Source organism: Cotesia glomerata, linkage group LG2 (genome assembly GCF_020080835.1).
Source record: "Cotesia glomerata isolate CgM1 linkage group LG2, MPM_Cglom_v2.3, whole genome shotgun sequence".
Classification (NCBI taxonomy): Eukaryota; Metazoa; Arthropoda; class Insecta; order Hymenoptera; family Braconidae; genus Cotesia; species Cotesia glomerata.
This window is the reverse complement of record NC_058159.1, coordinates 5,770,680-5,785,994: the sequence shown is the minus strand read 5'-3', so window position 1 is coordinate 5,785,994 and position 15,315 is coordinate 5,770,680. Positions and strand designations below refer to the sequence as shown.

The window sequence follows — 15,315 nt, the reverse complement described above, 5'->3', positions numbered from 1 at the left end:
TGACTTGAGTAAGTCCTTGCCGGCTATTTCGGAGCAGTACTGAGGAGCGGATCCGCGAGCCGATCCGACTAGCCGTCACAACCTCTAAGGGGGGCACAGGAGGGGGTCAGAACCCTCTTGAAGCCCCTCTAGTGGCAAAATTTGGACTATAGTATATACAAAAAGTGCGGAAGGTAATCTCCGAAAGGTTAAGCCTTTGGCATGACCCGAAATAATCGTTTTCCTCCCTTCGGGGTAGAAAACGGTATACATTTTGGAAATTATAATAAATTATTTGAGCAAACAGGCGCTAGAATAAAAATAAATTTGTCATTGGAAGTTGTTTCTATTGTGTATCATGAACTCTCCCCAAGGATTTTAGATGTTAGCCGGTTCAACAGATCGTATAATATTTTTTTCTGGATTTACGGGTCCCCTAATGTGTTAAATAACTTGTTAAATACCGTGTACTGATGTTCTGAATGATAAACTCTAATATAAATATTTGATGTTTTTATTTAATTAAAATAAATTTTACTTTTATATGAGTAAACTTTAATATAGTTATAGATAAATTACAAGTGAAAAATTATTAATTAAGTAATTTAATTATTTTTTTTTATTTTAATACAATAATATTAACCATATATTCCAACTTTTCCGTTTTATTAATAATAATCATATCGCATTTTATATCCAAGTTCTTGAAGAATAACTGTCATTATTCTTGTGTTACTCTGATGATTACTTTCTTCAAATCTTGCGGATTATCCACTATCAACTAAAAAATAAAAAAATAATATTGAAATCAAAGAATTTTTGATTATTTTTAATTTTTTTCAATTTTTTAGACTTAAAATTTTTTTATTTTAATTTAAAAAAAAACATTCCGAAAATTTCTAGATGTCATATTAACATCTATATCATTATTAAAAAAATAATATTTATAAAAACTAACAAGCGGCATGATGGCCGAGCGGACTAAGTTATTATGCCGTTAGTTCGTTCGTGCATCATGTCGTGAGGCGAGGGTTCGAGCCCCGACGGTTGTTCGAATAGTTCCAACACCAACCGTCGGAGATCGCTCCGGTAGCCGACTGTACTGGGATGGGTTTTCTCTGTGGTTTCCCCATCGCCGCTATTCCAACAACCGATAGAAAGGGGTGAGGAATAGGGTAAATACAGTACAGAAAGCACAAGTCGGTCCACAGCCGCATTGAGAATAGAATTATGTGCGAAATGATATGTTGATTATAAAAAGCGGAGAACATGTTGATAATAAAAAGTGGAGAACATGTTGATCATAAAAAGAGCGGAGAACATGTTGATAATAAAAAGAGTTGAAAGATTGTGTTGATAATATAGAGTGGAGCATATGTTGATAATAAAGACTTGAAAAAAACTATATGCGGAGAAGCTGAGACAATTAGCCATGTAAAAACCAGAAAACGGTATACAAGTAAAACTCATAATAATAAATATTTACAAAAACTAACCCAATGTCCAGCTTCTATAATATAATACTCCAAATTTCCATATTTCTTCATCGAAATCTTGTTATCAATATCAACTTGTTTTGCTGCTTGGAATGCTTCTTTATTTTCCCAATTAAAACTGTTTACCCATGAGGTAACAGATGGCGCCGGAATGAAAAGATCGTTTTCACCAGCAATTACCACAAGTCTAACATCCGTTTTAAGAATTTGATCAACTAAAAATTTATAAAAATCCAAGTTGTATATTATTCTCATCAATAGTTAATGTATTATAATAAGCATTTAGGCTGCAATCAAAAATGCTTTAGCTCTAGCTACATAATTAAAAAATAACCTTGTATCTTGTGAACTATTGACATTTTTAAAGAGATAAACTCACCTCGACATTGCACTCATCGAAACCTTTCATTTGAGTACCCACATCATTTTTTCATATATTTATATATATTATATATATGTATATATAAAAAATATATCAAAAATGCATGTGGCTACTCAAATGAAAGCTCTTGATAATTGTAATATCGGGATGGGCTTATATCTTTAAAAACATCAATAGTTAAGAAATGACATTGTATTTTGTTAAGTATTGACATTTTTAAAGATATAAGCTCATCCCGACGTAACATTTATCGAGACCTTTCATTTGTGTACCCACATCAATTTTTCATATATTTTACATATTTTTATATGAAAAATATATCAAAATGCATGTGGGTACTCAAATGAAAGCCCTTGATATGTGTAACATCGGGATGAGCTTATATCTTCATAAATGTCAATATAGCTAATAAAATACAGTACACTTTAACAAAAGTCATTATATAATTGAGCAAAATTTGAACAGAATTAATGAATAAAAAATAAAATAATTACAAGTTTGTTTAATAGGCTTCGCAACTTTTTCAGCGTAACCCTTCAATACAGTAGAATCTACATTATTCTTCCACTCGTGACCGAGCCGCAATACATTCTTCACTTGATTGTTCATCAGACTTTTCAACTTATCGTTTTTCTCAACGTCAGAATAATTAGTCGTTACACTTGGCGACAAATTGTAAGCATTATTCAATTTATAATGATCTCCGATAGCAACTACTTGCAAAACAACTGAATAAAACAATTTCCAATATTCTCCTTTTTCTTCAGCTTCGGTAGCATTTCTCGCCCTTTCTTCGATTTCTTTAAACTCTTCTTCACTAAATTTATCCTGCATAAAATTTATTTATTAATGCTAAATATTAATAATAAAATTTGATCCTTACTTTATTAGAAGGCTTGGCCCAAAAATTAACAACATCAACCAATGAAATCCACGGAGCTCCCAGAACAACAGCTTTTAAATTACTTTCAATTTGTTTATTTTTTTGAGCCTGTAACAGTACAAAAATTCAAGTTTTAGTAATTTTATATTAAAAAATTTGGTAAATTTAATATTTGACACATACTTGACTCCAAATTGAAGCGGTTTTAGCGGCGATAACTGTCCCGGAGTTTTCGCTCATCATATAGGTGGGAATAGTTCTGAACTCGGGAACTTTGTTGAAGAAATCTTTGATAACCGCAAAAGTATCTTCACCCATTTGGTCACTTGAACTTGCGTAGTTTGTTTCATCGTCAACATAACTGAACCCGCAGCCCAAAATATTGTCGATGAATAAAATATTGAAGTCTTTGAGCCATGTATTGTCTCTGGGGTTAAGATCAATATCCAGCGGTCCGATTTGGTCGAAATTATTTACACCTAAATTATTATTATTATGAGTAGGGCCGAGAATTTAGTTTTTTTAAAAGAGAGAGACAGAAGATAGGCGTAGCCAAGCGTTCTGATTGGTCGTAATAAATGAATTGTTTTTTGTTTATCGCTATTAAGTGAAGACAGCAGCTTGAATAAAAAATAAAATTTAGATTGCTAATCCAACATGAAAATATAAAAAATATGTCAAAAAAAAAAAACAGGTTAGTTTGCAGATGTGAAGGTGCTTGTAAACAAATACAAGTCTGTGCTGCTCAGATAAATAAAGAAGAGAATTTGAAACACCGTGTTGTAACTAAAAGGTTTAATGAAATGAATAAAAGTGAACAGTGACAAGCTGGCGATTTCGCTGGAGATCGCGTAAAGGAATTGCTCCCGGTCTCACTGGTAATTTTGCTGGAGATCGCATTGACGGTCTTTTTAAAGGTCTCGCTGGAGGTCACGCTAGAAATCTTGCTGACGGTCTCGCTGGAGATCACGCTGATAGTTTTTCTAGAGGTCTCGCTGTCGGTATCACTGGAGGTCGTTTTGCTGGGAGTTGTGCTAAGGTATGGCTGCTAGTCTCGCTGGTAATTTTGCTAGCGATCACAGTGACGGTTTCGCTCGAGATCACGCTGACGGTCTTTCTGGAGGTCTCGCTGGAGATCACGCTGATGGTCTCGCTGGAGGTCGTTTCGCTAGAAGTTGTGCTAATGGTATTGCTGCCAGTCTCGCTGGTAATTTTGCTAGCGATCACGGTGATGGTATCGCTGGAGATTACGCTGACAGTCATTCTAAGAGTCCCGCTGGAGATCACGCTGACGATCTTTCTGGAGGTCTCACTGGAGATCACGCTGACAGTTTTGCTGAGAGTCTCGCTGGAGATCACGCTGACGATCTCGCTGGAGATCATGCTGACGATCATTCTGGAGGTCTCACTGGAGATCACGCTGACGGTCTCTCTAAAAGTTCCGCTGGAGATCACGCTGATGGTCTTTCTGGAAGTCTCGCTGGCCATCACGTTGACAATCTTTTTGGAAGTCTCGCTGACGATCTTTCTGGAGGTCTCGCTGGAGATCACGCTGACGATCTTTCTGGAGGTCTCGCTGGAGATCACGCTGACGATCTGTTTGAAGGTCTCGCTGGTGATTACGCTGACGGTTTTTCTGGGAGTCTTGCTGGAGATCACGCTGACGATCTCGCTGGAGATCACGCTGACGATCTTTCTGGAGGTATCGCTGGTGATCACGCTGACGATCTTTCTGGAGGTCTCGCTGGTAATCACGCTGATGGTATTTCTGGAAGTCTCGCTGGCCATCACGCTGACGATCTTTCTGGAGGTCTCGCTGGAGATCACGCTGACGATCTTTTTGGAGATCTCGCTGAAGATCACGCTGACGATCTTTCTGTGGTCTCGCTGGTGATTACGCTGACGGTTTTTCTGGGAGTCTCGCTGGAGATCACGCTGATTCAGCGTGATCTCCAGCGAGACCTTCAGAAATACAGTCAGCGTGATCACCAGCGAGACCTCCAGAAAGATCGTCAGCATGATCTCCAGCGAGATCGTCAGCGTGATCTCCAGCAAGACTTCCAGCAAGACCGCCAGCGTAATCACCAGCGAGATCTCCATAAAGATCGTCAGCAAGATTTCTAGCGTGACCTCCAGCGAGACCTTTAAAAGACCGTCAATGCGATCTCCAGCAAAATTACCAGTGAGACCGGGAGCAATTCCTTTACGCGATCTCCAACGAAATCGCCAGCTTGTCACTGTTCTCTTTTATTCATTTCATTAAACATTTTAGTTACAACACGGTGTTTCAAATTCTCTTCTTTATTTATCTGAGCAGCACAGACTTGTATTTGTTTACAAGCACCTTCACATCTGCAAACTAACCTGTTTTTTTTTTGACATATTTTTTATATTTTCATGTTGGATTAGCAATCTAAATTTTATTTTTTATTCAAGCTGCTGTCTTCACTTAATAGCGATAAACAAAAAACAATTTATTTATTACGACCAATCAGAACGCTTGGCTACGCCTATCTTCTGTCTCTCTCTTTTAAAAAAACTAAATTCTCGGCCCTAATTATGACACTAAAATTAGCCTCTTTACAAATTTTAAGAATTTTTTTATTATTGAAAAAATTATTTTAAAAAATTTCATTTGTAAAAAACTTTGTCCAATTTTTAAAAAATATTTTTTAAGTTATGATGAAATGAATTATTAATAGTTGTGAAGAAATAAATTAATAATTAAAAAAAAAAATTTTTGATTCACCTGCAGATTATTTAATTTCCTAAATATGCATTTAAAACTTAATTCTATTTTATTAATTATAAAAATTATTTTTTGTTAAATTTACAATCATCATACGGCTGCGCAATTTTAAAACACAGTAACTGCAAAAATTTTATACCTGATTTTTTCTAATAGTATTGCTGCGTTTTGTATAACTTTTAGACCTTAATTTCAAGTATTTTTTCTTAAAAATATTTATATTCAAGTATTTTCTATTCACAAATCAAATTTTTCATCAATTTGACGGGCAAACTTTTTTTTTAATAAGAACAATTGGAAAAAAAATTTAAATGTTAGTTACTGTGTTTTGAAATTGAGCAGCCGCATACCTGACGCTCCTTTTAGAATTTCCGTGCTCAATGAAATTAATAGAGGTTTGTTTTTGGAAATTGCCTTGCTAGATGAAGTGTTGTACAACCACCAAAAGTAGTGAGCGCCTTCTCGGACAGTCACTTCACTCCAATTTTGTTTCGTTGAGCCAACGCCTTTTTCTTCATCACTTTTTACTTTTTTTGCTGTTAATAATAAATATGTGTTAAGTAGTGATTGAAGTTAAAATTAATTGCGAAGAATATATTTTTTTTATCGCTGAAAACTCTCTTGATTAAAGTTATTTTCTCGGGATAAATAAAGTTAAAGAAGAAATTTTATAGTTTCATTGAAAGGTAAACTTTTTTTATATCTAAACTTTAAGATAATGAATAAAAAATTTACTTTACTGATTGTAACTTTATTAAAATAAATGTATGATTATATTTATTTATAAAATCTTAGTACTTGATTTTCTTTCAACTCCATCGTCCAAAAAACAATTTTTAATTTTATTAAAATAAAAACAAAATTATTAGGATTGATTTTGTTAATTTAAGGGGGGAAATACGTGTAGAAAGGCCGTTTTCATGCTGATTTTCATTCATTCCGGAAACTATCCGGTTATTTTATACATATATTTATAAGTATTTTTTTTTATTAAACAACAATATAAGTTAACAAATAGCGGAGATATCAGCTGATACACATCGTAAGTTGTCATCCGACTTAGCAGTCTGTGTGCAGTATGGAAGCCACAATTTTTATTTGAAATCAATGGCACAGAAAAATTACTTCATTTATATGTGTATCTTCCATATGAACCTCAATTCCAAAAAAAAAAAGTAAAAATTTGCATTTTTTAGAGGGCTATGAAATTAAGTCGTGATTTTTTACCACTTTTTCATACATCGTTTATTAAAAAAAAAAAATAGTTTAAATAAAAATATCGTTTCTGATTGATGTTCATTTTCAAGATAATTGTATAAAGAAAATTATAATAGCCATATCACAAGATGATTGGTTTAAAACTCTTTGAGCTAGACTGCACACAGTTTTGAAAAAACTCGTTTCGAGAAAAACGCGTTTGAAAAAAAAAATGACAGAGAAAGTTAATGCAAACTAGTATTAAAATGATTAATAAATCGATTATAACTTTTGAACGAATAGGAATTTTTACTTGAAATTTTATATCTATTAGGGTGTGTCAATTTTAGGCGACTTTTTTTTTTCAACGAAAAAACAGGCTGAAAACTTGCATGAAGGTGAGAACAGAAGCCTGTTCAAAGCGGAGCTCTTGATATTAATATTTAGAGGTGTCTGTCCCTAATTTTTCATTTCCCATTTAAATACCATGGGAAAAAAAATTCTTTTTTTTGTTTATTTTTTTAGCTCGGTATACGCACCTTATATATATATATAAGTCAATAGCATATTATTGTAGAGAATTCAACGTTCTACAAAAAAGGTCTCTTACTTTTTTATCATAAAGACAGCCGTTCCAGAGTTATTCAGACGTAAACTTCTAAATGTATAAAATTTTGATTATTTAAGTATTAAACTGATACAAATTAATATATTACTGTCTTAAAAATTATTTTTATATGGATAATTGGTTCTGATGCGCTAATATTTTCATGAAGCTAAAAAAAAATTACTCATGTATCAAATTTTTTTCTTCTTTATTTCATTTACTGTAAGAAAATCATGATCCGAGTTGAATGAATTAAATTTTTGAAAAGTTTCACGGAATGACCAATTTATTACTCTACACGGAGAGAAAAGATAAATTTGGAAAATCAGAAAAGTGCACGTCTTATAACGCTCATTTATCACAAAAAAATCTAGAAAACGGTTGACCCTAAAGGCCATCCCTGCGACTTCCGCTAATTCCATATCTAAGCGCTTAAAATTGCACTTATGCGGTTTTTGAGCTCTTCAAGTCAAGAGTCTGATAAAAGTTTCATAGAACACTATTTTTTGAACTTTCGAAGTGCAATAATTCTTGAATAAATTAACGAATAATCATTAATAATAATGTATATCATTAATAATAATCATAATGATAATTTTCTTATAGTAAATGAAATAAAAAAGGAAAAAATTTGATACATGAGTAATTTTTTTTTAAGCTTTATGAAAATTTTAGCGCATCAGAACCAATTCTACATATAAAAATAACTTTTAAGACAGTAATAAATTAATTTGTATCAGTTTGATATTTCAATAATCAAAATTTTATACATTTAGAAGTTTACGTCTGAATAACTCTGGAACGGCTGTCTTTATGATAAAAAAGTAAGAGACCTTTTTTGTAGAACGTTGAATTCTCTACAATAATATGCTATTGACTTATATATATATATATATAAGGTGCGTATGCCAAGCTAGAAAAATAAACAAAAAAAAAAATTTTTTTCCTATGTTATTTAAATGGGAAATGAAAAATTAGGGACAGACACCTCTAAATATTAATATTAAAAGCTCCGCTTTGAACAGGCTTCTGTTCTCACCTTCATGCAAGTTTTAAGCCTGTTTTTTCGTTGAAAAAAAAAAGTCGCCTAAAATTGATACACCCTAATATCTATATTTTTGAATAGTTTTACAAGCGATTTATAAAAAAAAAAATTAGAAAAACGGTTGACCCTGAAGGCCATCCCTGCAACTTCCCGCTGATTCCATACTTAGGCGCTTAAAATTGCACCAATGACGTTTTTGAGCTCTTCGAGCGTAAAAATACAATGTATGGGTTATTTAGAGCTCTCCAAGCTCAAAGAGATTGCTTTCCTATGCTTTTGAGCTCTTCGAGCTCAAAAGTCTGATAGAGATTTGATGACACTATTTTTTGAATTTTCAAACCGCAATAACTTTTGAATGAATAAACCGATTTTCACGTGGTTGGCAGCATTCGACGCAGTTTTTAAGCCTCACAAAGAACCTCACATTTTAAATTGATCGCGCTAGAAATTTCGGAGTTATTCCGAAAAAACACTTTTTTCGTTTTTCTTTCGTTCACGATATCTCTCGAACGAATCAACCGATTTTGACCGGACTGGTAAGGATCGACGTAGTTTTTCGAGGTTAAGAGCTGATTAGTTTTTGAAATTGAACCATCAAGCCGTTTAAAAGTTATTCCAAAAAAACCACATTTGAAAAAAATTTTTTTTTCAGTTTTTTGAAGATTTCTCAAAATCTATTGGTCTGAATCGGCCCAAATAGTTTTCAAAATCTAAGTTTGGTCAAGCCCTTTCGAATGGCACCAACCACGATGAAATCGGTCAAGCCGTTCAAAAGTTATAAGCGGTTCACATACTTTCACACACACACACACACGCACACACACACACACACACACACACACACACACACACACACACACACACTCGGGGCAGAAGAGATACTGCTACCGGGCGCGTCTCCCCGAGCGGATGGGAGAACGCTCGCTGTCCTTGGATGACACTTAATCTCTTAGTTGATGAAGTACAGCGGGTAGGAGCCAAGCAAAATAACCAAACAAAATACGCTCCCGTGGACAAAACTCCCCTTTAATGGGTTGGTCACACTAACTGACCTAACAAGACGATCGTTCTCTGCTGTGACCCACTGGGAGTGACCGGAACCTGTATCGTAGTTTCCGACGATGCAGGCCACGGCTGATGTGAGCTTGCTCTACCGAGGTGTAAGTTGCAGCAGTGGATCAGGAGCCAGCCACTTCGGGCCTTGATCAGGAAGTACGCAGTGAGTGGAGGCCTGTAACCGTGTAGGGAATAATAAAGCGCCGGGATTGGACGGAATCCCTAATATAGCCTTGAAAACCATCATAAAGGCAGCTCCAACATTATTCCTAGACGTTTATAATTCATGCCTTTGCAACATAGATACCGTCGTGGCGACCCCAGGAACCCAACACTATATCCAGATTTTAGTTAATTATTATATGTATTATTTAATGTGTTTCGTTAGTTAATTTTGTTTAAAGTATGTTTTATTATTTTTGTTATTTGTGTGACGCACCCGGCGAATTGGGTATATTCTGCCGGCTGAGCCGGCACGAGAGGGCATTAAAGAGCCGAAATTTTATTGTTTATTTATATCTTTTGTCATTTTTTTCAATTGTTTAATTAAAGACCATATATTGGTATAAACTGATACGGAATTCGGAATTTTGCCGATAAAATCCGATGAGGGAAAATTATTTTGCCTCGGGCGTTTCGTTTTTTTTGGGCACAACGAGGATTGTTTATTATAATTATTGTTAAGTAATGATTATTTATGTTTAATTTTGGTATGCGCTAAATGTCCGCCCGGATAGGCTCGAATTTTGGAGAATCCAAAATCATAAGAATTGGCCTGGAGAACGCTGTGTAAATTATTTTAGTGCGCCGTAGAATAGCTGTAAGAACGCCCAAAATTATTCTAAGTCCCGGGCAAAAGTTTGTATGGAAACGTATTCTGTTGAAAATTGAAGTAATCTGTTGAATTGATTGAATGCATTTGATATTTAATTTTCAAAGTGAAAATTAAAAACTTAGAATTAATTGACGTTTATCGAGCTTCCAAACCTGGCGATAGGTGTCTAAAACGATCCTTCCGTTTCGTTGCAAGTGACTTTTTGGAAAAATGATAAAGTCCCAAATTTATCGCGGAAGAGACATCGAGTACCACTGAGACGATTTTCCCTGTGGAGGCTATCCAGAAGGGAAAACGCTAAGGACCTCAAGTTACCCAGAGTACGACTGTACCAAGGTAAGTGGAGCTCATCTCTTAGGGGTACTACGGACTCCCCGTACTCCGACCGTCTGTCAGGGTGCGGCAGGTGATCATAGTCGAGTAGGAGGGATCGAGCTGGAGGCTATCCTCTCGATCTTTGGGAACGGCGATTAGGAGGTCGAGGAAGTCGGCTAGGTACCTCGACTTCGGGGACCTGGGGGGCAGCACCGCGGGAGAAGGGAGCTGGAGACTATCCTCTCGTTTCTCCGGGGGAATCCCGAGTAGGAAACTGACCCACTAGTGCCGCGAACTGAATAACGCGAATTTTGGAAACTCCCAGACGGTCGGTAAAACAGAAAACGATCATACTAAAAAGTCGGTAAGCAAGTTCCTGTTTTACCATCAGTCGGTAAAACAGAAAACGATCATACTAAAAAGTCGGTAAGCAGATTCCTGTTTTACCATCAGTCGGTAAAACAGAAAAATACCGGAAAGCGCGGATTTGGACGAATGAGTGTGACTACCATTTTGTAAAGGTGATAGGAGGGTGTTCTTTTCACCACAATGTTTAATTATTGTTACTAAATAAAAGATTTCTATTGTTTCTTCTATTACGTTTATTTCTGGTTTATTCGGACAATCCCCTGTTGACCCTGGACATCGGCGAGCTCTAAATTCGAGCCGGGGATTTTATTGATATTGTCTAGTACGGTCTATTCCAGGACTTTCGGATCATGAAAACTAGACTCGGTTTAATTTAACTGTTTAGATAATAAAAGGGGTTAAAATCCCTTTTATCACGAATTTTACCCGTTACACCTTAAGAAGGGGACTTTCCCGCATAAGTGGAAACAGCAACGATTGGTACTGTTACCTAAAGGGAAGAAACCACCGGATGAACCGTCATCTTACCGCCCACTTTGCATGCTAGATACAGCGGGTAAGATATTTGAACGCATAATTCACCAGAGAATTGAAGCAGTAGTCGAACCACTCCTGGCAGACAATCAGTATGGATTCCGGAAAGGAAGATCAACCCTGGACGCAATCAAACTGGTTGTTGATACGGCCAAGGAAGCAATCGCAGGAACCAGATGGAAGGGTGGAACGAAAGAGTATTGCCTGGTGGTGACCCTAGACATCAGAAACGCATTCAAGTCCGCCAATTGGGAATGCATCATGCAGGCCCTCCAAGAGAAGAATGTACCAGAATACCTTCTTAAGATCGTAACAAGCTACTTTGAAAATAGGGTCTTGAAGTATGACACGAAGAACGGTCCGAGGGAGTATGATATTACTGGAGGTGTACCACAAGGTTCAGTCCTAGGCCCGCTCATGTGGAATATTATGTATGACGGTCTATTAAGACTAACTCTGCCAAGAAACGTCAAACTCGTAGCATATGCAGATGACGTAGCCATAGTGATTGTTGCCAAACACCTTGACGAGATAAACCATATGTTCGATCTCACTTTTGAGCGCGTTGACCGGTGGATGGACGCAGTGAACCTGCAACTGGCGCAACACAAGACTGAGGCAGTGCTTATTACCAGCAGAAAAGTGGTAGAGATCATTAAGCTGAAAGTCGGCGAACAAGAAATCACATCACAACCTTATATCCGATATTTGGGAGTGATGCTTGATGCCCGACTCAACTTCAAGCAGCAAGTGGAACATATCAGTGCCAAAGCGTCAGTAGTGAGGGCTAGTCTCGCACGACTGATGCCGAACGTCGGAGGCCCAAAACAGAGCAGGAGGCTATTATTGTCATCAGTAGTCATATCGGTGCTCACTTACGGAATATCCATTTGGGCCGACGCATTAAAGACGCAAGAATCATGGAGAAAGGCTGGACCAGTATATCGACTGAGTGCCCTACGAGTAGCTAGTGCCTTTCGCACTATATCAGAAGAAGCAGTGTGCGTCATTGCTGGAACCCTACCTCTTAGAGTTCTAGCAGAGGAAAGGCGGACCCTTTACCAACGAAAAAGGTCAACTGCACTGAGCCCTGAAGAACTTAGAATTGAAGAACGGCAGAAGAGCATAGGACGATGGCAACTACAATGGGATGCTGCAGAGAAGGGTAGGTGGACGCACCGTCTCATACCTCGGATCGACATTTGGCTTAACCGGAATCACGGTGAGGTCAATTACTATCTTACGCAGATGTTGTCGGGACATGGGTGTTTTCGAGAGTATCTACACCGCTTTAAGCACGATGACTCTTCGGAGTGCCCGTCCTGCCCAGGAGCTGCTGAAGACGCGGAGCACGTCTTCTTTGTATGTCCTCGTTTGGATCCACAGCGTGAAGAACTGGAGAGGATCCTGAACCAGAGAATGCAACCAGATTCACTAGTGGAATCAATGTTGTCATCAGAAGCTGCCTGGAACGCTACCAACACGTTTGCAACAGAAGTCCTTAAAGACTTGCGTTCCACCGAAAGAAAAAGAGCAAATAGCAGAAGATAAAAGGAAGGTAGTTAACACCTTGGCCACCAGAAGGAAGAGCAGTAGCTAGATCCTCCCTTCACGAAGTAATGCCTGACGGCGGTTTCCATGAGGGATTAGAGGAAAGAAGGAAAAGGGGTTTAGGGTTTAGTGGGTAGGGGCGTTAGTGTCGAGTTTTAGTATGACGCTGCGTCGAGTCGCCACATATCCAGGCCAAACAGCTATGCCTAGAATCCGTAAAAAGGATTCCAATCCCTAAAAAAACACACACACACACACACACACACACATACATACAGACACCGTGACAACCTCGCGGGTATAGTCAGGGCAGCTTCCTGTGACCTTCAAACGTCGAGATCTGATGAAAACTCGATTTTTGCAAAACGGGGTGAAAACAATAACTTCCCGATTTTTGAAAATCTTCGATTTTCTTAGCGGGAAGTTAAAAATTGAACTTTTTTAAGCCTGTACACGTATTCCCCCCCCCCCCCCTTAATTAATTACTTACCATTATATAAATAAAAAACTAAAATTAAAAAATTTATATTCTTCATTATGAAAAATATCACTACAAATTTAAAGACTGAATCAAATATTTTTTAAGCGTGATCCAAATTTTCTTTATACAGCCGCAAGAAAAATTAAAAATCAATAAAAATATGTTATCTTCTGATAATTTAAATAACAAAAAAAAAGTGTCGAATGAAGAACAAATTTCATAATTTTAACAATTATTTACATGACATTAAATATTAAGTCAAGTGTGAAAAAATGATTGTACTTTTCGATCGCATATTTTAATTTAATAACATTTTTTTAATAATAATTTATTTGTTTATTTATTTCTTTGGAAAAGACCCGACAGCCAAAAGCCACTAACAAGGTCACATAATTATTACATAACTTTACATTTGATTTATTATACATAATTTTATTCATTTTTATAAATACTTGTTTAGTTACAAAATAGATTGTGCACTTAGGTACAATAGCTTTTGATAAGAGTAAAATATATTTTGTGACATTTCTGAGGAGACGGCGGCCAAAAGCCAGTTATTAATAATTAATAACAAATTGTTTAGCAATTATAATAAATATCTGAATTGTTTAATTAATAAACTTACGTTGAAGTGAATAAAGTAGTAAAATTGAAATATAAATGTTCTTCATTGTAAGAAAATGTCTCTTTAAGAAGCTAGCGCTTTCTACTAAAGTTTAAAGTAAATTTCAACTTTTTATAGTTGAAATTTTTTAGTAATATATTGAAAATAAGTCTGTTAGAATATCTAAAGTCGTTAAATTTATAAAAAATGAGTCATTATTTAAAACTAATATTTTATTATTGAAGTTTGCAGTGAATTTTAACTTATCGTTTTAGCTTGTAAAAAATTCATTGGAAATTCAATCGTTAAATTTATCAACCACCATTAATTATAATCATTGCACTTGTCATGATTATATAATGACAGAATATTTTCAAGGTGAATTTTAATAAACAAATGACTTCATGATTCATATTCATGGATTTTTTATTATACATAATTTTATACTGTTGAAAATAAATGATTCATATCTAATTATATAGAAGCATATATAATTCATTTATAATATTTATGATATATGGCAAGATGGCCACTACTGAGTAGACGTGAGTAAGAGTGTGTCCCCGGTGTGTGCCTGTATAAATGGTATAAAGTGTAAACCTGATAGTAATTTTTGATTTTTTACTGTCTATTAAGTATTGTGCGTGCTGGGAGATATAAATTTGCGCTATCGTCGTTGTTTTGGTGGTGCAAATAAACAATTCTTGGCCGGCCTCAACTCTAACCTACAATTTGTGTTTATTGTCATTATTATTATCGTTTCTGGCGGCAGTAGTGCCTAGACTATACTCTTACGCATCTTCCTAATACCGGGCATCTAACGGTTGTTTTTGTAAATAAAATGGCGTTTGATGGTAACGTGTCGTATACCGACTGTGAGGAGAGTCTTGTGTGTAGAGCTTGTAATGTGCCAATATTACAGGAGTCAGTGCAATGTCCCAAGTGTGCCTGTGTCTTTCACCATGCGTGTGTGAACACAGATGCACTGGCAAAAAATGGTGGTTTTTCGAGATGCTGTGGACCTGGTCGCAAAGCCTCGAACTCTGGTGGCACACTGCAATTCACTTTAGAGGACATTAAATACAGCTTTAGAGATGAGATTGCTCCCCTTGCCAGGCGTGTTGATAATACTGAAATACGTCTAAATAACATTGACAACTATATAAAGGATTTCTCTAATAAGGGCCTCGCGGAACACAAAGTTATTGTCGATCTTAACCAAAGAGTTGATA

General features: G+C 36.1%; 1 protein-coding gene across 1 annotated transcript; it reads right to left on the bottom strand.

Annotated features, from left to right (window-relative positions):
- Window positions 1-602: 602 nt before the first annotated feature.
- On the bottom strand, window positions 603-14,171 carry LOC123259220 (retinoid-inducible serine carboxypeptidase-like). Its single transcript, XM_044719560.1, has 7 exons — window positions 14,105-14,171; window positions 5,840-6,025; window positions 2,924-3,219; window positions 2,741-2,848; window positions 2,352-2,685; window positions 1,476-1,690; window positions 603-760 (listed from the first exon to the last, which is right to left on the bottom strand). Exons 1-7 carry the CDS (start codon window positions 14,148-14,150, stop codon window positions 701-703), a joined length of 1,245 nt encoding a protein of 414 aa, XP_044575495.1. The 5' UTR covers window positions 14,151-14,171; the 3' UTR covers window positions 603-700.
- Window positions 14,172-15,315: the final 1,144 nt, after the last annotated feature.

What these genes read in the sequence shown, in the direction of transcription:
- LOC123259220 (XM_044719560.1), bottom strand. Translation starts at nt 14,150, where the DNA reads ATGAAGAACATTTATATTTCAATTTTACTACTTTATTCACTTCAAC. An exon ending in AATTCTAAAAGGAGCGTCAG is followed by an intron (nt 3,220 to 5,839) that starts GTATGCGGCTGC and finishes ATAATAATTTAG; the next exon opens with GTGTAAATAATTTCGACCAA. An exon ending in TTATAGAAGCTGGACATTGG is followed by an intron (nt 761 to 1,475) that starts GTTAGTTTTTGT and finishes TTTATTTTTTAG; the next exon opens with TTGATAGTGGATAATCCGCA.